This window comes from Ammospiza nelsoni, chromosome 3 (genome assembly GCF_027579445.1).
Source record: "Ammospiza nelsoni isolate bAmmNel1 chromosome 3, bAmmNel1.pri, whole genome shotgun sequence".
Taxonomy (NCBI): Eukaryota; Metazoa; Chordata; class Aves; order Passeriformes; family Passerellidae; genus Ammospiza; species Ammospiza nelsoni.
Genome location: NC_080635.1, coordinates 111,480,904 through 111,507,712, shown reverse-complemented (window position 1 = coordinate 111,507,712; position 26,809 = coordinate 111,480,904). Strand labels below are relative to the sequence as shown.

The following is a 26,809-nucleotide window of genomic DNA, read 5'->3' as shown; positions in this document are numbered from 1 at the left end:
AGCAGTTAACCATGAGGTCTTGGGGAAATGAATTCCCTTTCTTGTCTCTGTTTACCTTGATGAAATGGACTGCAAGATCTTTGGGCTGATGCTGTGTGGGTGGATGGAGCTTCTCTAAATGTTGTCTGTAGAGTGATTTGGATCCTTTTAGGTACTGCCAGGATGTAATTGTTAATAATTCATGTCAGTTAAGATATTTAATACGCCTTGTTTCTCCTGGCATCAAAAGGTAGGTAAGGAACAAGCACAAACAGTTCATCTGCACCATTGCTCTTAACTCTGGAAGACTTAACCAGACCTAAATAACCAGACCTAAACTGCATGAGAATTTCCCTGGAAGTGCTCAAGACTAAGTTAGACAGGGGTTGGTGCAACATGATCTAGTAGAAGGTGTCTCTCCCCATGGCAGGGGGTTGGCACTAAATGAGCTTTAAGGTCCCTTCCAATCTAAATAATTCCAGGATTCAATGATTAGCCATATCAATGACGTCTCAATTAAGGTTTTATTTCAAGCAAGTATTTGTTTAGCTTCTTTATTATTCCTCTGCATGATCTGGGAGTAAATTTATGTCAAAGACCCTTGGCAGTCTGAGAAGAAGAAGCCAGCTGTTAGCCTGGCCTCCTGTGTACTCAGCCGAGTAACCTCAGGGACCGTGAGCATCCTCTCTGTGCTGCTTCCAGATCCTCTCTCCTCAGCAGCTCCTAGCAGCCAAATCACTGTCATGTGAGGTTGAAATACTGTCAGAACCAGCCAAATGAGGGTGGTGAGTCAGGGAGGCTTTGTTCAGATAGATAGAGCTCCAAAAGGAACCTGGGAGAGGACCAGGATGGGGAATAAAAGGAGCTGGAGGGGATGAAGAGTAAAAGTCAATAAACATGACCAGAGGATGAAGGGGGTGGGAGAAGGAGAATGGGTGAATTTTATCCAGATGTGTTTGGAGAGTGTTTGCAATAAAAAAGGAATAGTTTAGGATTAATACAGCAAGACATGACTAGGAGCAATTGGGAGAGGTTGAGTAAAGAGAATAAAGATAGGTGAGTGAAGGAAAAAAATTCCTAACAAGTTCCTCTTGGATCTGTCTCACCTCAATGAAAAGACAAAAGAACTGTTGCTTGGCTATCTTTAGTTTCAGACAAGAAAAGGGTTAAAAATCTCTCTGGAAGAAATCTTTGTATCATCCTCTACCAGGCTATGGTATATGAGACCTGTCAGGTCTGCCACAAGAATTTTCTGTGCTCCTCAAAAAAAAAAAAGCATGAGACGCTTGAGATAATGTTTTTTTTTTCACTTATCCTGAATTTCAGGAATGGGATTCCAGCTCCAAAAATCTTGAAGGTTGAGGCAAATAATGGATTTTAAGAGGGGAGACCTAGTATGGCAACCTCTATCTCAGCAACCTCAGGATCATACCCTGACCCTGAGAGCAACTGGCAAGGATTGGACATGGCCATATTTTTAACCATTTCAGTCTCCAAAACATGAGGGTTGTTGCATTAGCACTAACCTTTAGGAAAGATCCCCTGCCTGGGAGCTGTCAGGGATAGGGATGTTTTGTGTCAGCTAAAACAATGTCTGGAACAATTTCAATTATTTATCATACAATGTGAGCAATTGACTGCTTATCTTTGTGCTGTTTAATTTACCAGGATGCTCGTGTTGTATTGACACTTTTCCCCAAAATAAATGATGTGTATGGGAGAAAATGAGTGTTTTGTTAGAGAAAAACTATGGAAGCTCTTTTCTGAGAAGGAGAACTACTATCTTGAACATTTTGTGACTCTCTGTCCTGAGCTACTTCACTCAACAATTTCCAAGGAAATAAGGATCCATTTCCAAGCTAGCACTGTTGTAACAAAACCCTTCTTCACAAAGTCCAGTTGAAAGTTAAACTAATGTGTCACGTAAGCACACTTTAAAGAGGGGTTTTATGTCTTTTAAAAATGTAATTGGAGCTTATAAAAGTCTTTATAAATTTATATGTGAGAAAGTTATTGAGTAGTCTGAAGAACAGCTTATGCTATGGCACAGCACAGCATGGCTGCAGGCTAGAAACGGCTGCTCCAAATGCCACCGCTACCCATATTATCATGGAACTATGAATCTCTATTAATATTAAAACAAATTTTCATTAAAAAATTGTCATAACATGATTAAGTACTTTCAAAGTTTCTTCACATTATGCATAATTTTTACAAGAGGAGAGCATTAGAATAATCTGCAGCCTGGCAGCCCCTTGCAGCGAAGGGTACTCCAAACACGTGGTGGCTGCGCCTGCCAAAAGGGAGTTTCCCTCTTGGTCCCTCTAATTTGCTTTCCTTCTCTCACTGGGGAAGCAGTGGATTTTTCTTTGCTTTACTTGGACTTGCTCAGAACCAGTCCTGTAGTTCAAGCCTTTTATTGTCTCCCTCTTCTGCTGCAAAGCAAAAGATTAACTTTTTAGGTTTCATTCCTATATCAGCTCTAACATTCTCTCTGTGTGATGCACTTTGTCGGGGTCTCTAGCTGGTGAGAGTGACCTGAGAAAAGTTAGAAAGTCTCTTTTCCAAGCCTGGTGCTTGAAGAAAGAGTCAGAGCTCTTCATTTCCTGGTCTCAAGGTTGTTTATTTTATCTTATCTGTAAAAAAATTTCTCCTGGCCTGACAAGGTCCACTCAGCAAGACAGTGAGAGGCACTCTGCCTGCCCTCAGGGCAGTGTTATGTCTTTATACTAAAAACTACGTGTACAATATTTACAATTACTTTCCAATACCTATCACCTATGTTAGACATAGACGATAAACCAATCTGGAAATGCCAACATCACAGCAGAAGATGGAGGCCAAGTAGAAGAAGCAGAAAGGCTGGACACACCCAGTTCCCTCCATCTTGCCTCCTGAACTCCCATACCAAAAACCCTAAAATCTACTTTTTCACCCTGTGATAACTTCGCTAATATTCTATTTAAACTGTTGTGACCTGCTGATCTTCATACAAGGTTGGTAACTTGCCCCATGGGTCATAATCAAAACCACAGGGGCATTTTGGGCTCTGTGCCAGGGTCTCTGAGACCTCTGGCAGGGGTCTTGGCTGCTCAGGACAGCCAGAGGGATGTCCTGGGTTCTGACAGCATTTCTGCTGCAAACCCAGCCACTGCTGATGGGTTGGTGTTTCCCTACCTCTGTGTCTTTGAATTGTGAAGAAATTTCAGATGGTTACTCTAGATTTGCTTTCCTTTGATATTTACTCTCTGTGGTGCCTTCAGCTGAACATCTCCCTGCTGTGAAACACCCTGACCACCACAATTCTTCTCTCAATGTCCTCAGTCACTCTCTGGCCATGTGTGCCCTCACACAGGGGGCAGCTTACATGGTCACTTGTCCCCACAACCCACCCTCCGAGGGCTCCTGTGATGTAATATGGAAGGCAAATATTAAATTATTGACTGTTCAGTTACCAACTCATCAGCTCAGCTTTAGAGAGTCAGCTTTTACTCTGCTGCGTTTCTGGCATTTCAGACATCCCACCTAGAGAAATTTGTTTCCCAGTGGAAGACCCTTTTCCATTCACCCTGCAGTCAGGGGTATGGGCAGCAAAGACAGATCCTGCACAGTGTTATGAGTATGCAGGATAAGATATTTCTTAAAGCCTTCTCTCTCAGCTTGACCATCATCTGAGGTATTTCTTAGTGCAGGGAGATAAATTTAACATTGAGCCAACGTTTGCTGGCCCTAAGCTTTCTATCCTGGCAAGGAGAAATCTGGCAAGTCTGTTGGATGTTTCTTATGGCCTGGATAGATCAGAGCCAGGTGCATCAGCTGGGACTCCCTGTAATAACCAACATATTAATCCTAAAATCACAGTATGGTTTGGGTTAGAAGGGACCTTAAAGATCATTTAATTCCACCTCCTTCCATGGGCAAGGACACCCTCCACTACCCCAGGCTGTTCCAAGCCCTGTCCAACTTGGCCTTGGACACTTCCAGGGACTCTTCAGAGCTCTGCCTGATGTGGGAAAAGCAGAGTGAACAAGCAGTCCTCCTCTGGTGTTTGCCATGCTCACACTGCAGACATTTTACCTGTTTGTTTACCAACCACTTTCCAGCTCAGGATTTCTGTCTGATTTTAATTTTCCTGAAAATATCAGCTTGTAAACTGTAGGATCTGGGGAAATGTTTTAAGGACATGGGGGATTTTGGAAGGCAGGGGTAGCAAACTGAAATTCTACTCTGAAGGAATCCATCTTGTCAGTCACAATCCTTTCTATTCCTGGGAAACCATTTCAATTCTTCTTTTATTTAGAATTCAGCCCATGGTGGTGACTCAAGATCAGGGTCAAAGATCTGGTTATTTCCTAAAACACTCATGCATGAAAAAAAAAATCACTGCTACTAAGGATTCATAATAAAAGACAGATTTGAATAATGAGCTTGGTATCTCAACAAAGATACTCACATTTACTGAAAACAGCTGAAAATTCTTAGTTCTTGGCAATTAAAATAAAGTGAACTGGTCTGGGGCCCAAGATTAAACCTGTAAAGTGTTTGATATGGTTATAATTCTGAATTAGCCTCCCTTTGGCCAACAATAAACATGGACTCTTGATATAAACATTTCGTGTCCCATTTGAAGTTCAATGCTAAATTGTTTCCTGTTTTTGAAGAGGGATAATCATAATGGATTATTACACAAACAGAAAGCATTTAGAGCTAAACAGAGCGCCTGCCTTCATACAAACAGATATGGACCCTTAGGATAAATAAGTTAATGGTAAACATAAACAAGAGAGTTAATATTTGTTCTCCTCCATGTTGTTGATTGGCTTAACAAATCCTTTGTGGCCCATATCTGTCGAGCAGTTCTGCACAATGCATTTGAGCTGAATTATATAACAGTTTATACAGTCACAATTGGTGAATTGTGGCTCAGACTGTAAAGCCCTATCCTGTAATCCTGCCATATTTCTAAAGCAAATTGCTCCTTAATTGAAACCTGCTTCGATATAAAAAATACAGCCTTCACAATGAGTCATCCTTTTTTTCCCCCTTACAGTTTGCAAAGGCTTCCAGCAGTTTAAAGGGAGGGTTAATTTTGCATTAAGACCATTGCCTCCTAGTTTCTTTCAAATAAAGCCAGGAGAAGTTCAGGGGAAGGCTCTCCTCTGATAATGAAGCTCTCCATGTTAATGATGCGTGCAGGCTCCCTCGGATCCTCTGAATTAGAAATACTCGTGTGTGCCAGTGCTCTTCTACTTCATTAGCATTAAAGAGAGGTAGATTGGTGGCTATTTAGGGCACAGTGAAATCACTGGCTATTTAGGGCAAATGGAAATGGTGCTAATTGTGGCTGGTAATTCCATTAGTAGGGTACTTCCATTTTGGTGCCTTTTTGGCATGGAGGTGAAGAAACAACACACTGACATCCTTTCAAGGGGGTGCATCTCAGGCTTATTGTGTCCTTGTACCAGTTAACTTGTACACTGGGCTGAGAAGTTTTCTAGGTTCCCCAAATTTTTGGTTTGCTGGTGGGCACCCTGTCAGGAGTTGGAAATGAATTTATGGGTGGCAAAACCTCAAGCAACTCATGTAAAAGACAAGGACACAACATTACAGGTCAAGAAAACCCTAGAGATTCCAGGCCATAAGGCATCTCCTGCTCCTTTTCCTTCCTGGGTCATGAACATGAGCCAGGTGTGCTCAGGTGGGCAAGAGGCCAAAGGCACCTGGGCTGTGCCAGCTCTGGGGTGACAGCAGGAGCAGGGCAGTGCTGTCCCCTGTGCTGGCACTGCTGGGGCACCTCCAGTGCTGGGGACAGCTCTGGGACAAGAGGGACACTGAGGGGCTGGAGGGTGTCCAGGGAAGGGAACAGAGCTGGGTAAGGGGCTGGAGCACCAGGAGGGGCTGAGGGAGCTGGAAAGGGGCTCAGCCTGGAGAAAAGGAGGCTCAGGGGGGACCTTGTGGCTCTGCACAACCCCTGACAGGAGGGGACAGCCAGGGGGTGGGCAGTGTGGGGGTGTGGTCAGGCTTTGCTCCTAGGGAACAAGGACAAGAGTACATGGCCCTAAGGTGCACCAAGAGAGGTTTAGATTAAATATTAAAAAGAATTTCCCCATGGAAAAGGAGGTCAGGCATTGAAATGAGCTTTGTGGGGCAGTGGTGCTCATAACTCTCTAAAAATAGTTAAGTCTCCATGCCTGGAGGGATTTAAAACACATGTAAATGTGGCATTTTGGGACATGGTGTAGAGGTGGCCTCGGCAGTGTTGGGTTAATGGTTGGACTCGATGATCTCAGAGGTCTTTTCAAACTTAAATGATTCTATGATTCTATAACTTGTCTGTTATAATTCGACACACAGGAAAAGATGTATTTCACTTAACTGTAGCCATCTGGAAGTTCACTATGCAGTTTAAGATATTTATTTGGGGTCTTCTAAATATTGGTTTCCAACATAAATGGATTCACAGCTGACTTGTGAATTCACATTCCCATTCCCTAGCTATTGGATTTACATGGCTAGTGTGGAATTGCCACCTAACTTTCTAACAGGTCAGACTTGTATCCCAGTAGGATTGTCCCTTCCAGGACTTCTGTCTTTACTTCTCCTGGAAGTACTGGGGACAGTCTCCCCATAAAAGTGATTCAAGCTGTTCTCTTCAGAACTCTCTGATGATGAAAATTAAAATAAATAAAGAGTAAAACCATGTGAATTTATGCTGCAGAGATCCTAGGTCTGAGTCTCTGTCACTTGCTGTGACATTGGACATCTTTGCAACTCCATAAGGCTCCCTCTGATGTGCAGGAGAGTTTTGCATTGTGGTTGGTGTTCTTCTGCTGCTAGAATACCTGTGCAGGTGCTGATAGCTGTGGCAATAATGTGCTTGTTGTCATTTACTTGCTTAATTAGCAGCCTAATATCCTGGTCCAGTTAATGCCCATAACAGGAGGTTTATTAGTGGTACAAAAGCTGTTTAAGCCTTATTAACTCCTTCCAGTTTCATTGGTCTGCCAATATCTTCTGGTTGAGTGATTCTTTGCTGATTCACACTTCGCTTTGCCACTGCTGTTTCTCAGCTGAATGTTTCTGGGTAACCAGAAAGTGATTTGACAAAGTGCCAGACACTAGAATAACAACAACAAAAAAAGAAAAAAAAAATCAGTGAACTGATTTTAAGAGAGAAAAGAAAAATACATCTGGGATGACTGCTCTGGTGATTTTGCATCATCTCCAAAGCACTTGGGGGGAAAAAAAAAGCAACCAAAAATTGCATATACAGGCAAATTGCAGGATTACATAAATTTTAGCACTGTCTTGGGTTAGTAAGCCATATCCAGCCTGAGAGGTTAGATAATATGCTGAGATGTGTAGTTGTAAAATAATGCTTCAAATATTGAGAAAAAAATATTGAAGGGATGGTTAAAAGAGGGGATTTTTTAAGCTTATTGTCAGCTCAAATGCCAGACTGAGAGGAGTCTACTGCAACCTTAAATCTAAAGGGTTTATGACCCCTCATGGTATCAGTGCTAATGTTGATCTCTTCAGTAAGGGTTTTTTCTCCTGAGTAGACTGGTCAGAAATTAGGAGTGCCAAGTTCTAGTGAAAAAGGGGGTTGAGTTCTCATTTGGATGCTTATAAGAACTGCTGCACTAAAAGTTCACCCATTTTCTGAAGGATTTAATCAATCCTCAGCAGCCCCAGCTTTTACTGCAGACAGAGAACAACTCTTTGAATTACACAGGACTTTTATTGAAACTTTTGATCACTCAAATGGGAGTGAATTATAACAGAATCACAGAATGGTTTGGGTTGGAAGGAACCCTAAATATCACCTCATTCCAACCCCCTGCCATGGGCAGGAACACCTTCCACTAGACCTGGTTACTCCAAACACCACCCAGCCTGGACTGATGCTAATAAGAAGACTCCATCAAATTTCATAAAGATCCTAAAATTTGAACTTGAGGTCCATGAGTCTGGCAGAAGGAAAATACTCTGGCAATGTAGAAGTTGGTACCCTGGCTGTTACATCTGCTCTGTTCTCTTCCTCTTCCTTTACTCCTACATGCTGTGTCTCTCTTTTTCTCTCTCCTTTTACAGCAATTCAGGCAAAATATTGTTTCTTATGGCATTTATAAAGAATTACATAAAATGGAGACACATTCTAAGGGAGATCCAGCACAGCTTCTGTAATTCAAATAAAAACAGAACTGTACAGGTTGCAAAATAACAGAGTTCAATGTAAAAATATAATTTTTTTTCTTTTCCTGCAGGAAAGAGGCTCCTGACACTCCCTATAATTTAACTGTGACTGACAGTAGGAATAAGTCAAGCACAGTCAATTATGTCCCTGATACTTTATCAAACCTGTATGGCTGGATGGTTCTTCTCCTGGATAAAGAGACTTACACGTTGACATTTGACAACCCTTTGGTCAGCAAACAGCTCCAGGTAACATGGGAAGGTTTTATAATTTCAAAATTGTATCTGGAAGAGATAATCATGTTTTCATCTCTTTGGAAGAACAGAGAGAAATAAAATAAAGTGCACTGAGAAAGTCTCTCTGTATTTATAGGCTTAGATAAGATGACTGATAAGCTCTCTCTTATCTCTCAGATAAGTTCAGAGATAAGTTCTCTGTAATCACCTGGAGCAGGAAGGTCATGGAATCATGGAATGGTTTGTGTTGGAAAGGACCTTAAAGCTCATCCCGTTCCAACCCCTGCCATAGGCAGGGACACCTTCCACTAGACCAGGTTGCTCCAAGCCCCATCCCGCCTGGCCATGGACACTTGATGATTTTGGATATCTTAGGTGAAATTTCAGTGTGGTGTTTAGGAACCAACAGGATTTTTACTGCCTTAAGACATGTTGAAGCACAGTTTTCAGAAGACATTGGTTCTCCTCATCCTTCAAAGGTGATGAGGGCAGTTGATTTTTTCTGCATTTACCATCACCTCCTGCTTAATTTTGCATCTCTTTTCCTGTTTTCAACACATTTTACCTGTGAGGAGCACCACCCTCTTTACCCCTTTATGCTGCACTCCGTGGCGCTCTAATCACAGACTCAGACATGTTTCCTTTTGGTTCCCTCTTCTCCAGTATTCAGTGACATTTAGCAACTTCAAGGCTGGGAATTACCTGCTGGTGGAACACAAGGATCTTCCTGCCCATCTGGAGGCTGTGGTGTCCTGTGGGACAAGGAGGGGACAGCCACTCCAGCTGGTACCTTCCTATGGCCAGCACAGGAGCTGTGATTGGCATCTCGACAGCAAGCTGGGGAAGTTCACCTACCTGGGTAAGTGCAGTGTGGGGGTTGCAATCTACATCTGTGATCAGGAATGGTGTCAGAGCTGATGCTTCTTTAATTTAGACCCAAAATCTGCTCAAGGCCAGCTTTCAATGGCCTTTCAATAAGTGAGAGGTCCTTCAAAATGTTGGTCAAATAGCTAAGTGCACCTCAGGTGCATCCCTAACTGATCTATCTGATGCCTGACCTAGCAACAGAAGGAATGTGCCATAAATAGAGGGTGATGTGACATCAGTTGTATTTGAGTTTGTTTTTTTTGAGTGGTAAAGACATTAAATTCCACCAATGACCTCTGCTGTCAACTGGTCCTACATCACAGGTATCATTAATAAAACATGCTTATCTTGCCAGGCTGAGCCCACTGAAGGCAGTAAGATTACTGGGAGAGAGCTTTTTCTAGGGTTGGAAACTTCCAAAGACAGCTAAATCTTTACCTATGTGACTTCGTACATGAGATCATGGAGTGTGGTGAAAATTTTCTTTTTGAAGAAATGGGCATTTTCTGTAATACCCATTCTCAAGTAAATAATTTTATAAATATCTAAGCTCTATATGTCAAAATCAAGGTAATGATTGTTGCCTTTATTAATAGCAGCAGAACTAGAAATCACAAATATATTTTGGTGTCTTTGAGAAGATTAGCTTCTCCTTCATGACTCATACCAGGAAAGTAAAGATGATGATTTTCTTTATAACAGATATTTTTTCTCTTCTGTTCCATTAAATGTAATGAAATTCCCTTTGATTTTGCATTACTGAGATGGCATGCAAATGGCTTTCTCATGTAGGATACCTTTAGAACAATCATTGTGACAATGGAGAGAAAAACATGCCTGGAATGAGGGCAGGCAATCCACTGAGCTTGGTCTGGCAACAGTGAAAATCAACTAGTGTGGAAAATCACATTTGTGGAGAACTGGGGAAACCCAAAACTTAACCTCAGTCTGAGGATCTCAGTTGCTGTGTTCACCTCTGATTCTTCAGCAACTGCCACAGCACAGCTTGTGTTTAACATTTTAGCTCTAAAAATGGGCTGGATGTACCCAGGCTTCAAACTATAAAAGATCCCTGTGCTTGCTTAATCCCAAACTGTACTGGTGCACTGGTCACCACCTGGGAGTCTGCCTGCTCTAGGCCAAAGCTGTGGCAGGAATTTGACCAGCATTATAACCACGTAGATTATTGGGGTCCTGGTCTTGGGTCTGTGTCCTGGCCCTATTTAGACACAGTTCAAGTGTAAATTTGCTACTGTAAATTTAGCTGTTGGGTCTAAACCTTACCAGAGATCAAGTCAAGTATTTACTGAAAAAAGAAAAATGTTTTATTATTTCTGCGTACTAACAGTGTAAATTTGTTCCTTCAAATATAAAAGGTGACTGTTTTTCAGTTTGCATATCCTGATTTGCACTGTCAGAGCAGCATGGGAAAGCTCAGAGGATGGCATCTGTAGCTTGGCCTCTGCTGTTAAAAATAGAGGAGATGAGTCTTGGGAAGACCGGGACAAAAGTGGTCTGGCTGGCATATGCCACTCTTGCATCACACACACTTTCTTGCCCTTCTCTTGCATTACTTTCATCTTGATTTTTATCACACAAAGAGCTTGTTGTGGTTCCTCATTTTAATAGAGAGAGAAACAATAATCCAAAATACACGAGGGGAAATTTATGAAAACACCTGACATGCATAATTCATGCTGTGAACATTTTCTGTGAGGACTGTTATAGGAGTGAGATCAATAATTCAGTGTCGGGTACCTAATATCTATGCTGTGGATGTAGGGTAAAAGTTTGAAACAAAGCAGATTCCTGGCCCTGGTGTGAGATTTCTCTCCTTCTCTCCGCTGTGCACGCTGAGAGGGTGAGGATAATTAGCCAGCAGAGCAGATCCATGGCATGTGGTAGACTTTCCATCACTCAGGGTCCTTAGAAGATGCTTGGCTGTCTTTTCAGGGAAATATGCTCCGGCTCTGCGAGAAGCTATTAGAAACCTCATGAGGCGAGATTCATGCTCCATAGGAGGTCAGAGAAAGCTGCCACAATGGTCCCTTCTGGCCTTAAAACCCCACCAATCCACTCAGAGAGGACAAGGCTAGAAGGTCTGGCCTTCCTGCCGTCTTCTTGCCTAAATCTGCAAGTTGGCCCTTTTAGAAATTTTTCTTTTTTAATATTTTATTTACATTTAACTATATGATATAATTAGCCAACTAATTAATCCCGTTTACAAGCTTTGTGGGATTCTTCAGCTGTCAGTCATGCCCGAGCCCGGGGCCGGCGTTGAGCCTCAGCTCCCTCCTCCATCAGACTTGGTCTCCATGGCTACAGGCTGCATCTGCTGACACCCCACTCTCTATTTACTGCTTAATTAAGAATTTCACGCTCAGCCCTTATCTGCTGCTAAGAACAAGAACACACTGTTAAGAAACTCCAAATTTAGGCTGCTGCACAAGGAAAGCCTTTCTTGTTGTCCTGACTGCGTGGAGCCTCTCTAACTACCCTCTTGGCAACTGCGCTCCCACCCTTCAATCAAAAATCATTAAATGGGGCAGAGATAATGAGCATGTAGCATATCAAAAGGAGGATGTTTGCTCGGGCTAAGGAGGAAAAGCTGTAAGGGCCTATAAGCAGCCGCCACTTCAAAGGGAGAAGGGGCTGATAAAGAGTCATTTGTTTCTGTTTGACTTATGTAAAAGGTCTGGTATGTCGCAGCCCCGTCTAGCAGACGCGGGTCCCCCCTCTGCAGGCTCGTGTGTCAGCGCTCGGGCAGCTGGGCACAAACAGCATCAGCCCGAGCATAAAATCACTTTACTCCACGGCCACAATGGGCACTTGTAGGGGGTGGCAGGGGGACAATGGCAAGACAATTATTGCAGCTGCTCGGGAGGGCCATAATTCTTCCTGCCCAAAGTCGGCCGGCGTATTAGTCATCCTTCGGCTTTTGGGAGCGCTTTGGTGGGGTTTCGACAGCTGCTGGTGTACCACCTCTTTGCAATAATTGTACATTCTGGCCGGGGTCAACTCACTTTTGACCCTCTGCTTTTGTGCCCCTCAGAAAGCCTTTTAGGGCAAACTGTGGGGAAGTGGCAGGGGTGCGTTACATCCAGAAATTAATGCCGGTAAATACAGATCAGATGCCAGCTCATTAATGGGCAGGCTCCTGGATTCACACAGCCCTTTTACTCGGGCCTTCATGGGGGAGAAAATGGGGAGAAGGGGAAGGAAAACGCCGTGACTGAGAAGATATTGTTATTCAAACAAAGCAGGCAGCCGAATGAAGCCACCTTGGCCAGAAGTCTGCGTTGGGCTCAGGCTTTCCCCATCCCCTCTTCAGTCCTGCCTGGCATCATGCAAGTGTTTGTTTATATTTGTGAGGATAAAAAAAAAGGTCTGTCTAGCACAAAAGGCAAGAAAATAGACCTTATGGAGGGGATTAAAGGAGTTAAGTTGCACTGATGGTTGGGGTCTTGTAAATTAGGCTTGGAGGAGAATGCAGGGGGTGCTGAATGGGGAGAAATAATTGCAATGGAGAATGTATCTGTTGTATGGGCAATGATCCTATTAACAAAGATAGTTACCTACATACATGAAACTCTGTTAACCAGCCTCCAAGCCACTTTAAAAATCCCCTTTTCAGACTATTTTAAACGAATCTGCATCGGAGGACAGGTAACCCCATGTCCCTTCTGGGTTCTGGGTGAAGGGGAGGCTTAGGGAGCTTGAAGCATCCCGTGCCAGTCATTTCTACATCACCAGCTTTGCTTTGACATGGTTCATAGCATTGCCCTGATTTTCTCTGGGGCACCCTATGTGCTAAGAGAAGTGATCCTCAAAGGTCTCTATGGGCCTGCAATTGTGGTGTGACTGTGAAACACTCATGGGCTGTGGCTCAACCACATTTCAGGGGAGTGAAACATGATATGACCATGCTGAAGCAAAAAAAAACCCCAAAATACCACTTATTATAACAAGGGTGGTGGAAAGAAACATCCCACTGGGACATCTGGGATATTTTTTAGGAGAAATAGCCTTTGTAAATTGCAATAATAACATCATGAGCTTTTTAAGTCTGTTACAAATTTCAGCATATGGTGCCACAGCGTGGTACTGCTCCTTGGTTAAGGTCTCTGGGCAATACTGGAACTGGCTAAAAACCAGAGAGATGTTGTTTCCTTTTAGTTCACTTTTGTAATCTTTAAACCATTTTCTTTTGGAATAAAACAAAGTGTTGGCTTCCTTCACCTCCAGATTTTTCTTGTTTTTTTTTTTTCCCTAAAATTTGAAGTGCTGGACAGAAACATTATTGAAAACATCACTGAAAGGATTATCAAACTTTTTATTTATCCCAAATACATTTTTCAGTAGACACAACTTTTATGCAGATGGGTCATCCTGCTGACTTTGCTCAGGCTGCTCATGTGTGAGTTGTTAAGAGGGCCTAAGGCTGAACCTCACATTACTGCTGTGTCAGAAGCAGTTTACAATTTCCATAGTTCCTAAAAAAATAATTTGATTATACTTATTGTCTTTTCTAGATTCCTAAAGAATGATCTCACTTCCATTAGGCTCTATGGGTTTCTGTAATTGCTTTGTATAGGAGGAAAAAACACTCTAAAGAATGTTTGTTTCTAATATGAAAATACAGAAAATAAATAAACACAGATATTTTCTACAGCCCTATCGCTTGGGGGTAAAGGAGAATCCTAGGCGAAAGAGTTGAAGAATGGAGTTAATTCTTTACAGAGGGTTGATTGTACAGGGATGAATCTTTTCTTCCAGGCAGATAAAACTCACCCATATCAGTGGTTTCAGGGGGCCAGTTGACCAGATGTGGGCTGCTCAGTGACCTCCATGAAATGAAAGTCAGATCTTTGCAAAGAGTTGCCCCTTGTAATCATAGAATCATAAAATGATTTATGCTGGAAAAGGCCTTCAAGGCCACCAGGTCCAGCCTGTGACCCATCCCCACCTTGTCACCCAGACCAGAGCACTGAGTGCCACATCCAGGAATTTTTTTAACAGTTCCAGGTGTGGTGACTCTACCAACTTCCTGGGCAGTCTGTAGCAATGCTTAACCACCCTTTCAAAAAATAAATTCTTCCTGATGCCCAACCTGAACCTCCCCTAATTACAGTTTGAGGCCATTTCCTCTTGTTCTCTTGCTCATTACTTAGGAGAAGACACCAACATCCACCTGGCTATGACCTCACTCAACCTCACTCTGCAACCTATGAGTTGAAGAGAGAAATAGGATCCTCCCTGGGACTCTTTTTTCTCCAGGCTGAGACCCCCCTGCCCCATTCCCTCAGCTGCTCAATTTTTGTTATAGACACAAAGAGAAAAAACAACATTCTCCTGGTGGGTGAGCTCCTGTCCTTCTGGCATGGGAGCAGAGAAACCAGAGAGTGCAGCAGCTACAGAAATAAGGTGATGAAATGCCCTTATAATCCTGTCAAGGTTGATTTTTTGATTATGTGGTATCCGCAGGAGGAATTTTACACAAATGCCAATCTCCTGTAAGCAAGAATCTTTGTCCATCTACCCAAGATTTACATACATATATATGTGTGTATGTATCTATCTATATCTATATCTATATCCATATATCTATATCTTTTATATATATTTTTCTGTGTATATATATATAAAAATTATCTATCCAGTTATATGTATATAAAATATACATATAACTCTTATCCCTAACACATTGTCCTTGTTATATCACACTTCTGGGTGTCTCCTGCAGAAGATCCTCACAGGGGATGACAAAACACCCTCTCCTAGGTCCTCCAGTTTCCAGAGGTGTGTCTCACTGTGTTGTTGATTGTGCTGTCTAAAAAGTTTTGATTTCCTGGTGATGGATGTTAGCCCAATTGATGTTAAATAGCATGGAGCCGCTTGTTATTTGTAAGTCAGGCTATTGGAGCCATTTATCCTAGTTTCAGCCCTTCCTAATATCCACAGGCAAAATTCCGAGTCACTGCAAAGCTGATAAAAGACTGAGTTGCTCCTCCTTCATGTTCACTCAAGGAGCCCTGAACCAGGAAAAGTTTCCAGCAGTATCATCCAGAAGGCCTATATTTATGATCCACAGCCCAAACATCCAGGAGGAGCTGTAATAAGGCAGGAAATTGATGAGCCTTATAAAGGTTTTATACAACTAAACCCTGGAGCCTTATAACTACATTTTGCCAAGAGTCACCTTAATTCAATGTTTACTAATGATGTCCTTCATCTGTAGTGCCTGTATCCCTTCCTGTCCTGCAAAACCCGGTGATAACCTACTCAGCAGCAAAACAAAACCACCAGAAGGACTGTGTCACTGTAGCCTTGATTAATCCCAAGGCCTCTACATTTCTTGATCAGTTTTTAGCAGTATTTGGGGAAAAGGCAACAAAACACTGCTGATTCACAACTGGTGCACTTTACACCCCATCGATGTAAATAATTGTACATGTTACAAGGATGTGGAGAGTTCTGGGGAGAATTCTGTCCCTTATTCTTATGCTCATGATCAAGAATATAAATAATTTATAATAGTTTGAATTGTCATGCTCTGGTGGGATGACACTTCAAATATGAGAAACTTTTATTATTGCCCTGACTCTGGACATGGCAGTGATAAAACTCTGTACTGAATTAAGTCTTAATGGTTTCTTTCTTCACCATATAAGGGGATTGAACCCCGTTATGAGGTCTATGCACCATATTGATCAAGTTTTATGTCCCCTCAGGATTTAATTAGAACAGCTTTTGTCTGAAAAATACAAACATCCTTAATTAGATGATTTCACTCTAGTTCCTGCAAAAGTAAGCAAAAAACAAAAAAACAACAAACCTCACAAAATATATTGAGGTGAAAAAGGATATTGTCAGGGTTTGTCTTGTTTTTCCTAAGCCTGTTTTGTCAGCTTTGGCAACTGTTTTGCCCTGTGTGAGAAGGAAAAACACCATAACCATAAAAGTACACACAGATGTATTGTCTGGAAGCCACAAGAGCTGTGTCAGAGGCTTTAAATTAGCAGTTTCATGTCATGTTTTTCCCCTCAAATGTTCACCTTGTGGCCACTCAAGGCATGCTGCAGTTCAGTGTGAGCTCTGTGTGATGGTTTGGGGCAGATTGATTTGACTGATATGTGGATCAGATCCCAGCCACCATTGGGAGAGAAGGTGTCACTGAAGAACAGGGCTGAGGCACCTGATTACTAATTAATCAGACATGAGAAAAACCTCATGGAATCAGTTTCTATTTAATTATGGAAGCCTCATTTGGCATAGGAGCATATGCTGCTAACTCAATCAAGTGCTTTCAACTGACATCAAATAGTAATTATCAGAAAGAATCAAGTTTTTTGATTATTCATACTAATTTATTGAACACTTAAAATTAATGAACCTCAGTTATTTTAAATTTGCTCAGTTGCACTGGGAGAAAAGGAGGGAGGTAGGGAACCACGGGTTTCACAATTTAAAAGTACAGAGACTTGTTTAAAGATAAAATAAGTAAATTACAATATGGCATGAAATCCCATCTGTGGGTTGATGCACACAGAGGAAAGTTCTAGGCATGTTCTGAAACTGAGGAAAATTCTGACAATGGCTTCATTGATACAATTCTTCTACCCCCCCAAAAAATCTTCCAACAACACTTTAGGGTCACCGTAAGGGGCTGGGCAGAAGACAGGAGATTTATTTGCTTGTCAGAGTGTTTCTTTTTTAACCTACAGTTGTTCCAGTCTGGTGACTGAAAGGAAGTGCCTTTATATGCCACTGGAGATGAAGAGGAGGTGGGATTTTAGCTGGGTCTGAAACAGCTTTCCTCTGCTCCTCTTTGATTTGCATTATTCTGGCCCTTCTCCTGCTGACAATACACGGGCACAAAGGTTACCACTGTGATAATTGCTGCTGACCCCTTTTCACAGCAGAGAACACAGGGTCCCTGTCTCCAGTCTATAAAGTCTGGCTAATTAAAGCATCTCTTTCAGATACCAGATTTTGGGGGCAAAAAAAAAAAAAAAAAAAAAAATCAAAACCAAACTACAAAACAAAAGCTGTATTTCGCTGTTTGAGCCAGTTAATACATTATGCATTCAATGGTGTGATATCACTTATGTGAGTGGAACTGCTGTGGATTTATAGTGGGATAAATGAGATTCGAGTTCCAGCCTAGAATTTCTGATTGTTGAATGTTTTCTTTTTAGCTGTTTCTAATGAGTTGTCTTGAGACCTTCCGTATCTGTAAATTAAAATGTGTTTGTTTAATCCTTTCTCAATGCATAAAAAAAAAGGACAAAAAATGCTTAGAAAACATGTATAGTTTCTCTTAAAGAAAATGTTTTTTGTAAGAAGTGTATAATGTTGTCAGGAATTAATGTGTGGAAATTGATCTAATAATGTTTTTTGGTGTTAATTTGAAAGGCTTTGCTGTAACTCCCTAAAATTCTCTGTGTTCAGTCACAGGAGCTGACTTAATTCAGGTCACACTGAAAGAGAAGGAAAGAGTGGATTTACCTACCCCAGGTATGTGATAGTCAGTGTCAGAAAACATTGGTCTGGGAGTCAAACCATTTCTTTTTTATGGCTTTTTCAGGAGTAAATTGCTATTTTTCACTTCAATGTTTTGTACATCTATCAATCCAACAGAGGGTCTTGGTATTCATTTAGGTGTTTCATTGAGCCCTATCTACCATTGCTCAAGATAAATGTGTGATTCCACAGTATAAAACACTATAAACTTACCCTGGGAAATAACACAGCAGATCAGAAAGGTCATGGAGAATGTAAGACTACAGATTATTTTAGTGCTCCACAGTCTGATATTACTGCTCAGTTTCATGTTGAATCAGACAGAAAAATATACCAAAGACAAGGGACACCTCCAAATTTTTATATTTTTGGGTATTTTTGCCTAGAGAGGCTACCTGGAACAGGGGCTAGATAGTGTCAAAGGAATAAAGTAGGGATTTATTGAAAGGTCATCAAAGGATACACCTTGGGCAGCACAAGAGCCCAGCCATGGCTCTATCCAAGATGGACCCAAGATGGAGCCAAAATGGATGACTGGTCATGAGTTTTCCCTCTTTTATACATCTTGGCCCAATTACATATTGGGGTTAATTGTCCAATTACAGGTCCAGGTTATGAAGTCCCATCCTCGCAGATTGCTCTCAATTTGCTGTTGTTTACACGATTTGGGCCTGAAAGTTGCAACGGTGTCCTTGGTTCTCAGGGTGGAAAAGGATTGTTTTCTGACTGAGCTGTGAGGAGAACTAGCTGACACTTTACATGAAGTTCAGAGTTACACACTAAGGCAGAACAGAATCTGAAAAATGTGGAAGCTAAAACTTAAGGCACTATATCAGCTGCCTTGCTATGTTGTATATTAACAATAATCACTTACATGGAAAAAGGGTTTAGAGACATTTTGGCAGGGTTTTTCTCTCAGAACAAGCAAGTGATTGGGGAGGGAGACCCAAACTTAAGGAACTCAACATGGGTTTCATTTCTGTGTTTTCCTGTGCTGACAACAGAGGTTTTTTTGTACACTACAACATTACTGAGCTGGGTGTAGCCCCCAAAACCTGGGCATGTGCTTGCTCGCTTATTTTCAATTCCTTTTAATCCCCAAAGAAGCTCTCCTCAGGAAAAAAAAAACCAGAATTCCCTTTATAGAGGAAGGAGAGAAGTAGGTGCTTGCAGAGGCCTCCAGAGGGAGGCCCTGCCTGCATTAGTCTAGGATTTACTAAACTTGGTGTGCAGGATTTTCCCTTGAAGGCTTCCTTTCCTCTCTTAGGGATAACAAATTTAGGGGCAATTAATTTATGGAGCCTGGCTAGTTGGCTCTCTAAAATACAAGTGCAAGTCAAGCAGCCGCATTTGGTGAGCTCAGTTTCTTCCAATATTTTCCTTAATCTCAGGATTTTTCTTTTGGATTGACCTGAAAAAGAAAATTTTGGAGAAGGAGCAGGAGTTTCCGTATGTTTTGGTTAAGCTGCTTTTCCACGCCAAGTCTTGGTCACCTCTTGGAATGGGAAAATTGCTTTTCTGGGTGTTAGCAAGCTTGTAAGAGTTGATCAACAATTATTTAAAATTTTTCATACTTTGGGAAAGTATGGAAATTCCCATGCCCTGGGAATTCAATCAAACAGTTTTGTTTAAACGTGGAAAATAACAAAGAACAATTAGCAGTGACAAAAGGAGGATGTTAATGTCACAGATGCTTGACTATCAAAGAAATGGTAATTCTTCCAGCTACAGAAAATGATAATTCTGTCTTTATGTGTTCTGTTTTGTAGCTCCTTCTGATGCTGTCTTGAAATGGTCACTCCCAGAGACGTGGAATGGTGTGGGAAAAGGCTGGGGAGGATCCAGTGGCAGCATCCCAGGCCCTGGGGAAGATGTCATCATCTTGCCAAGTGCGTGAGGAAGGAAAGGTGTTTAATTTCTTGGAGATGCTGGGCTCTGCCTACATTTGGATTTATATTTGTGCTTCAATATGGGCTCCTTGGCCCTGGTGGCCATTCCAGTGTGTGCAGGACCCCACATTTGTTCCTTGTCACTCAGACTGCAGTACAAAAATGTAGTTTTTGGAAGAGAATGATAATTATTTTCCATTTTCACATACACACAAAAACAAGCACTTATGCTGACTTTCAAGCTGGAGTATGTACAGGGACCTTAATTCAGAAGAGAACTTGTAAGACCCACAACCACACCTCACAAAGAGCTCATCTCTTCACCCATCTCTCTCTGTGTTTTGTGCAAGGATCATATTTTACATTTCTGCATCATCTTCCATTTTATTTTTCTGTTGTAATTCCTACTTATCAATGGTAATTTCTCAAACCATTTGCCATGGATACCTCCTAGATATTTTAGCTTAGACCCATATTTCAACTTGAGTTACATTTAAATCCCCACTCATCATACAACATTAATGTATGAAAAATGGATTTTAGTAAATTTATTAGAGAATTTGCAATAAAATCTGGAGAAAAGCTTGTGATAACCATTTTACATAAGAGACCCTCCTTTAATCAGGAAGTTGGACTACATGAGGTCCTGAGTTCCTTTCCAGATATAATTATTGAATTTCCAATTAATATTGATTGATATGTACCTGAAATATTCTGAAATATTCTAGAACATGGTGCTGTCTCCTTCTCATTTGTTTGAAACCAGTTACATCTCTCTGCCTACCACAGCTCTACTTCTGGAAATGTGGAATGTGAATGAAATGACTGAAATTCCATGCCCAAATACCAATACCAACATCTCGTCCCACATATATATATCTATACACACACACACACACACACACGCACGCACGCACGCATATATATATATATATATATATATATATTTGAAGGTTACATTACGAATTATCATCAGCCTTCAATATATATTTAATCTTCAATTTTCTAATAAATATGAAAAAAAGCCTAGAGCCTGTACTTCTAAAAATATTACTTTTCTTCACTTTTGGGAGGAACTTACATTGAGCTGAAGATGAGATAAAGTTGGAGTTCAGGAAGAATTTCTTCATGGAATGGGTGGTCAGGCATTGGAAGGGGCTGCCCAGGGAGGTGATGGAGTCCCCATCCCTGGAGGTGTCCAAGGAAGGTCTGGAGGTGGCACTCAGTGCTCTGGGCTGGTGACAAGGTGGGGATTTGTCTCAGGTTGGACTCGATGGTCTTGGAGGTCTTTTCCAGCCTTAATGAGTTTGTGATTCTGTGATAAGTGGTCCACCACCATCAGTCCATTACTGCCATAACATCAGAACATTCCAGTTTTCACTATCATGTGTCAGATGCAGATATGAAGAGGCGCAGAGGCAAATCACAATTTGCACAGAAGCAGAGAATAAAAAAATAATAAATAAATAGGTTTGGCTGAGGGTTTGGAGTTCTGTTGCTTAGATCAGATCAAGAGAGTAGAAGATGAAGGATGAGTTTGTGATGCACGATGAATAAAACTCTTCTGTGTTTCCTGCAAAGATGAGGAGCTGAAGCATGTCCAGAGAAAGGCAATGATGCTGGGGAAGGGTCTGGATCACACTCTGAAACACACAGTGGGGTTCTTGGGGCTGTTCTGTGCAAGACCAGAGCTGAAATCAGTGATCCTTGTGAGTCCCTTCCAACCCAGGTTATTCCATGATTCTATGATCCTATTAAAAACATCTCTCCCATTGCCAGGGTAAATGTGCCTGTTGGTTGATGTGCAGAAACTATTCTCCTCCCCAGTACCTTTCTGGAATCCTCCTTTGATTTTATCCTGAGAACAAAAACATGAACACAAACACAAGCTGTCTGTCATACCACCAATTTTGTTTAATCTCTGCCTTTTCTGGTCACCCTTTCTCTATTTTATTTCTGCTCTCCCTCTTCAGTCCTGCTGGTTTGGAGGTGTTGAGACACACTGGCATTGGAGTCAACAGAGTACAGGGTCTAAAATTAGAGTCATGATCCTCACCAGGTGATAAAGGAACTGGTTTTGTTGCTCTAAATGCACTAAAATGAGGTTAGGCAAGATAAATTTTCTGTCCATTTTGCATGCTTTGCTTTGCTGCCACAAGTGTTCAGTCTCCAGTTCAAAGAAAGCCAGCCCCTTGCTTGGATCCAAAATCTAAAATGAAATCAACAACTTTCAAATGAATGTTTAATTGTAGCATTTTATGGATGTTTCCCTTCCCTTTTCCTCTGGTTTGTGCAGACCCTGCTAAACTCAGAATGACTCCAGATGGCTTCAAAAAGGTGAGAATTTGTTCTCATGAGAACAAATATTCTAGAAACCACTCAAACTTTGTGCTGCTATGCACACCAAAATAAGTTTTTGTGATTCACTCCTGGCGAGATGCAGCTGTGTCTTACTCTTTGCTGTCTTCTGGTTACTTAAAATTCTCTTCTGGGAGCCATCTACAATGATTTTCTGGTTGAAAGCCAAGACATGAGCTTGCTTCTGGTATGCTGTGTATGACTGGCTCAATCCTTTCAGCCCCCAAAGAACAGTTTTAGAGTCATAAAACCAAATAATAGATCAGTTTTCGGATCATAAAAGCAAATAATAGATGCTTAGTGTTCATTTCTAGTGTGAAGAAGCACAGGGAAAGACTTTGGTCAGACACAGTTGAAATCTTTGACTGAATGTGGATTGCCAGAGTTCACTGGAGAGCTGGGGCACTGTCTAAATCTAGCTATTGAAGGCTTCAATTTGCTTATTTAACAAAATAAGCAGAACTGCAACATTAAGGCTACCTCATGGGCTGGTCTCAGGAAGGCTTGAAAAGGTAGAAAATGCCTCTATTAGCAAAATATACATATTAGAAACCAGGTTTTTCTGTTCTTGCTTGGTGTCTGCTTGACGCATCTAGAGATTTGGTCAAGCTTGGAAATTAGTGTTGTGTGTCACAGACATGTTTTATGAAAAATCCTTTCCTTAGGATTTTTTCTCCTGAGAAGTTGAGAGGCCTCAGGAACAAAATGTAAACAATTATTATCTGCTGCTGTGGAATGCAACAAGTAGATCTGTAATTAGTCTCATGTGGTTGTTTTTCATTAATGGCCAATCCCAGTCAGTTGTCCAGACTGTCTTGGTCAGTCACAAGCCTTTGTTATGATTGTTTTTCTATTCTTGGCCAGCCTTCTGATTAAATCCCTTCTTCTATTCTTTTAATGTAGTTTTAGTATGATATATACCATAAAATAATAAATCAAGCCTTCTGAAACATGGAGTCAACATTATTTTCCCTCATCCTAAGACCCCTGCAAACAGCACTACAGTTGTGTACCAAGTTCTTTCTTTATTTGCCCTGTTTGACTTCACATACTTAGTACAAGGATGACTTTCACTTGCAACAAAGCTGGGTTCCTCATGTAAAAGGGACTTTTAGTGTTGATGTATTGCTATAATTCCCCTCAGTGTCTGTCTCCCCAGTGGATATGAGTCTCTTCCAGCCTGATCTGGAAATCTTCAGCTCAGGCTGCCACAGCTTGTGCTTTTATCCCTGGAGGTTCATCCTCCAGAGCCACAGCCATCCCACGAGGACCTGTCACATGCATCAGGCTGCAGCAGCCACACCACCTTGGAAAACAAGCCAGAGGAGTTCAGTCATGCCATTCCAGCAGTGGCATCAGCTTCCCAAAGCCATGGGATTTTCAGGGCTTTGGTTTATGGTTTTAGGGTGGCACACTCCTGATGCAGTATGCTCTGGGTGGGAGGAGAGTGTGTTATAGTTCCAAGCAAAGGAATGCTGTTTTGAAGGGTATTGATATGATATCATGTAGCCTCTGGCAATTTCTATCTGCCTTTTTTTTTTTTTCTCTCCAGTGGTGAAATTCACTCTGTTCTTCATTTTCTGATTTTGATTTTCTTTGAAGTTTTTCTGTTTGAAGAGATGAATGCTGGAGTACTGTATCCCATATAATAGCTCCTCTGTTGTGCCTGATTTCCATTCAATGGCATGCTATGGTGTTTTATACAGCAATGTGGCTGATCAAAGGCATTTTGTGTCATTGCTGTAGTCATTAATGCCTTCTCAGTATTGTACGTATGAACATTAAGACTCTGGCATACCTGAGCTTTTTGTCTGAAGAAAGTGTATGTACAATGAAATATTGCCCTGTTCTCAAGCTCAAACTATGGTTTGCTGAAAGTGGTTTCTTGCAGTTATATGAATATTTTCATGGTGGGAAAACAGCTCCAGTTTGTCTTTTTCTGGAGGTAAATCCTTTGAGCTCAGTGACCTAAAGTCTATTATTTTAACTGCTAAGTCATATCTCCCTCTACGAGGTAAATGAGTGTATTCTGTAAGGAAGTTGCCTTTGAATGTGTTTGTTTTCCTCCTCAAGTGTGGAAACATTTCCCCCCCCCTCAAAGGAGTGTTCTGTTGTATCTGCAGAGCAGCATTTCACCCTCTGAGAACTTCACACCTCAAGCATCACACCCCAGAGTGTTGTCCTTTTAAACTGAGGAAATTCAAGTTTTGCAGAGATATCTCTGAGCAGGGGAATTTCTCACTCCTCTGTTTCGAGGCTTACACACATGATGCCACAGATACAGAGCAGTCAGCATTTCTTTTATAAAACATTTTTCAGAAAGATGTGCAACTCAGCAAAAAATCTCTGTTCTAGACTGAAATGTGACATATAAATGGCATGCCTGGGAGCACTGCTGCTCTTCCTTGTAAAAATGTTTCAGCCTGTGTTTGATGAATATACCTATGGCCTTTGTCAACTGCAGATTTTTTGCCACATTCTTGAGCTGTGATTTCACAAACTGTATTCCCCTTCTGTCTGAGAGATACCATTTTAACAACATTTCCTTCTTTTTTCTCCTCTCGGTTTCATACCCTCACATCCTGAGCCTTCCCTTCACAACTCTGCAGGGCATGGGACTGTACCTGTCCTGTAAAGAGATTATAGACAGGAATCTCCTCATGCCTGTAAAAATATATTAAGTACTAAAACCATAAGATTTAGAGGGGCAAAAAATGCACTTGCTCCCTAGAGACTTACTTCATCTGAATGCTGTCAAAATTTTGCATGCTTGAAAGATGTTTCAGCCCAAGGATACAGGGAATTTGTTTTGGGATGAGGGGTTCAGGTTTACCATGGCTTGCTGCTGTACTTGGTATAGTCCTTTAGAACAGATGTCCTGGGCTTTCAGGGTGCTTGTGGCCAGAGAGAAAGGACGAAAATGCAGAGGGGAAAAGGAAGAGGTGGGATAATTGATTCACAGGGATAAGGGCAGGAATATGTAGGTAGGAGACAAACAAGTCTGTAAGCAGAGCCAGAACTCCAAACCTGAAAATAGAACCTGAAATAAATTTTTCCTTTCCCTGGAGGTTTTGAAACTACAGGGTTACAAAACCAGGGAGTAAAAAACTAGAAAATGCTACTAATATTTTCTTTCAGTCCGATTCTGAGTGTACTTCATGCAGATTTTCACAGAATCATATTGATTATGTTTTCTGCAAGCAGAGCTTGGAAATTTTCTTAAATGTGTGTGCTAAATAGTTGGAGCCAGCCCCTGATTACAAGATTTTTGGCAAGGACTTTCTCTGTGCTACCCATTTTGTGGTCATTTGTGTTCCCATCCACAGCAGTTGCCAATGTCCACAGGCAGAAGTGAAACTGTTAAGTAGCTGAACCATTTCCCAAGACAATTCATGGTTCTTATATTCCACACAAAATCGGTTTCAAGTGTCCCATTCTCACCACTCTGTCAAAATACACCAGAAAAATATGTGTGTTCTTTAATCTCCCCCTTTTTTTGCATCAATGCCTTGCAATGAATGCTTATGAAAACAATGAGAGTCACACAAGATCTCTGTGTAGGGTAGGGCTGTCTTTATGTTGAAGATTGTTTTTTCATGCAATCTATTTCTCTGAAAGCCATTATTAGATCATATTATTGAGCCCCTTTTTAGGGAAACACCTTGCTTTTCCTTCTTCCAGGAGCACCCACTGACTGAGAGAGGCACCATACTGTTACTCTTGTCAATAATGAAAGGGGATGGAAACCACAGTTTCAGGGCCTGAGCTGTTTTCCAGTGCAATCAACTGAGAAGCTCTTAGTGACATCCAGGAGCATTAGATGGGCCCTGAGGGTGGAATTCACCTCTGTGCAGAGGGCTGCCTCTAAATGATCCACCATTTACATCCTTGCTCATGTCCTACTTGGAACACTTAAGAGACATTTTAAAGTTTCCTTACAGAATTACAGCTTTAGGAAGCAACAGTGATGTTGTCATTGTGCTCAAGCCACAAAAGTTTCCACTCTGTTCTGAAATATAAAAATATTCCCCTTGCTTTCTCCTTATGGATCTGAGGGAATGGTGATTTGCCCTGGTCATTGCTAACTGATTTTTAGAGGGGAATATGAATGCAGAATGGAACTCATGGTGGACCTGGCAGTGATCTCAGAGCTCTTTTCCAACCTTAACGATTCTGGGGTTCCATGAGCTCTGGCTTCCTGCAGGTTGCGTTTGGGTAAGCAAAGTTTTGCTCTTGAATGGTGAGGAAGAGGTGAGTTTTCATACATAAACCTAACTGAGAGCAAAGCCAAGATTAAAAGAGGGAAAAGTGCTAATAGAGAGTCAGTGGAGGTAGTTCATGGTGTGTGGCTGCAGTTTGTCAACCTGATCACTGCTCTTGACAAGGTGGGGACTTGCAGGCCCTTTGTACCATGACACACCTCAGTGATACTGAAGGATGTTTTTCCATTTCCATCAATCCTAGAACCCAGAAGGGTTTGTATTTGAAAGGACCTTAAAGCTCATTTGTTCCAACCTCCTGCCATGGGCAGGCATGCCTTCCACTATCCCAGGTTGCTCCAAGCCCTGTCCAGCCTGGCCTTGAATGCTTCCAGGGATGAGGCATTTTGTCATTCTTGTTGTCTTCAAAAGAACTCTCTTGCCTTTTTCAGTTCCATAAGGCAACAATGGGAAAGATGGAGAGAGACTCTTTACAAGGGGCTGGAGTGACAGGACAAGGGCTAACACCTTCAAACTGAAAAAGAGTAGGTTTACATTAGA

At 41.6% G+C, this 26,809-nt stretch overlaps 1 protein-coding gene across 1 annotated transcript in view; it reads left to right on the top strand.

Moving 5' to 3' along the window:
- PKHD1 (PKHD1 ciliary IPT domain containing fibrocystin/polyductin) overlaps positions 1 to 26,809 on the top strand; it is a 240,386-nt gene that overhangs the window by 125,711 nt on the left and 87,866 nt on the right. The window contains exons 48-51 of the mRNA XM_059469299.1: positions 8,247 to 8,424; positions 9,076 to 9,271; positions 17,731 to 17,796; positions 19,572 to 19,691. Coding sequence (XP_059325282.1) covers positions 8,247 to 8,424; positions 9,076 to 9,271; positions 17,731 to 17,796; positions 19,572 to 19,691 — 560 coding nt within the window. The remainder of the gene's footprint in view (positions 1 to 8,246; positions 8,425 to 9,075; positions 9,272 to 17,730; positions 17,797 to 19,571; positions 19,692 to 26,809) is intronic.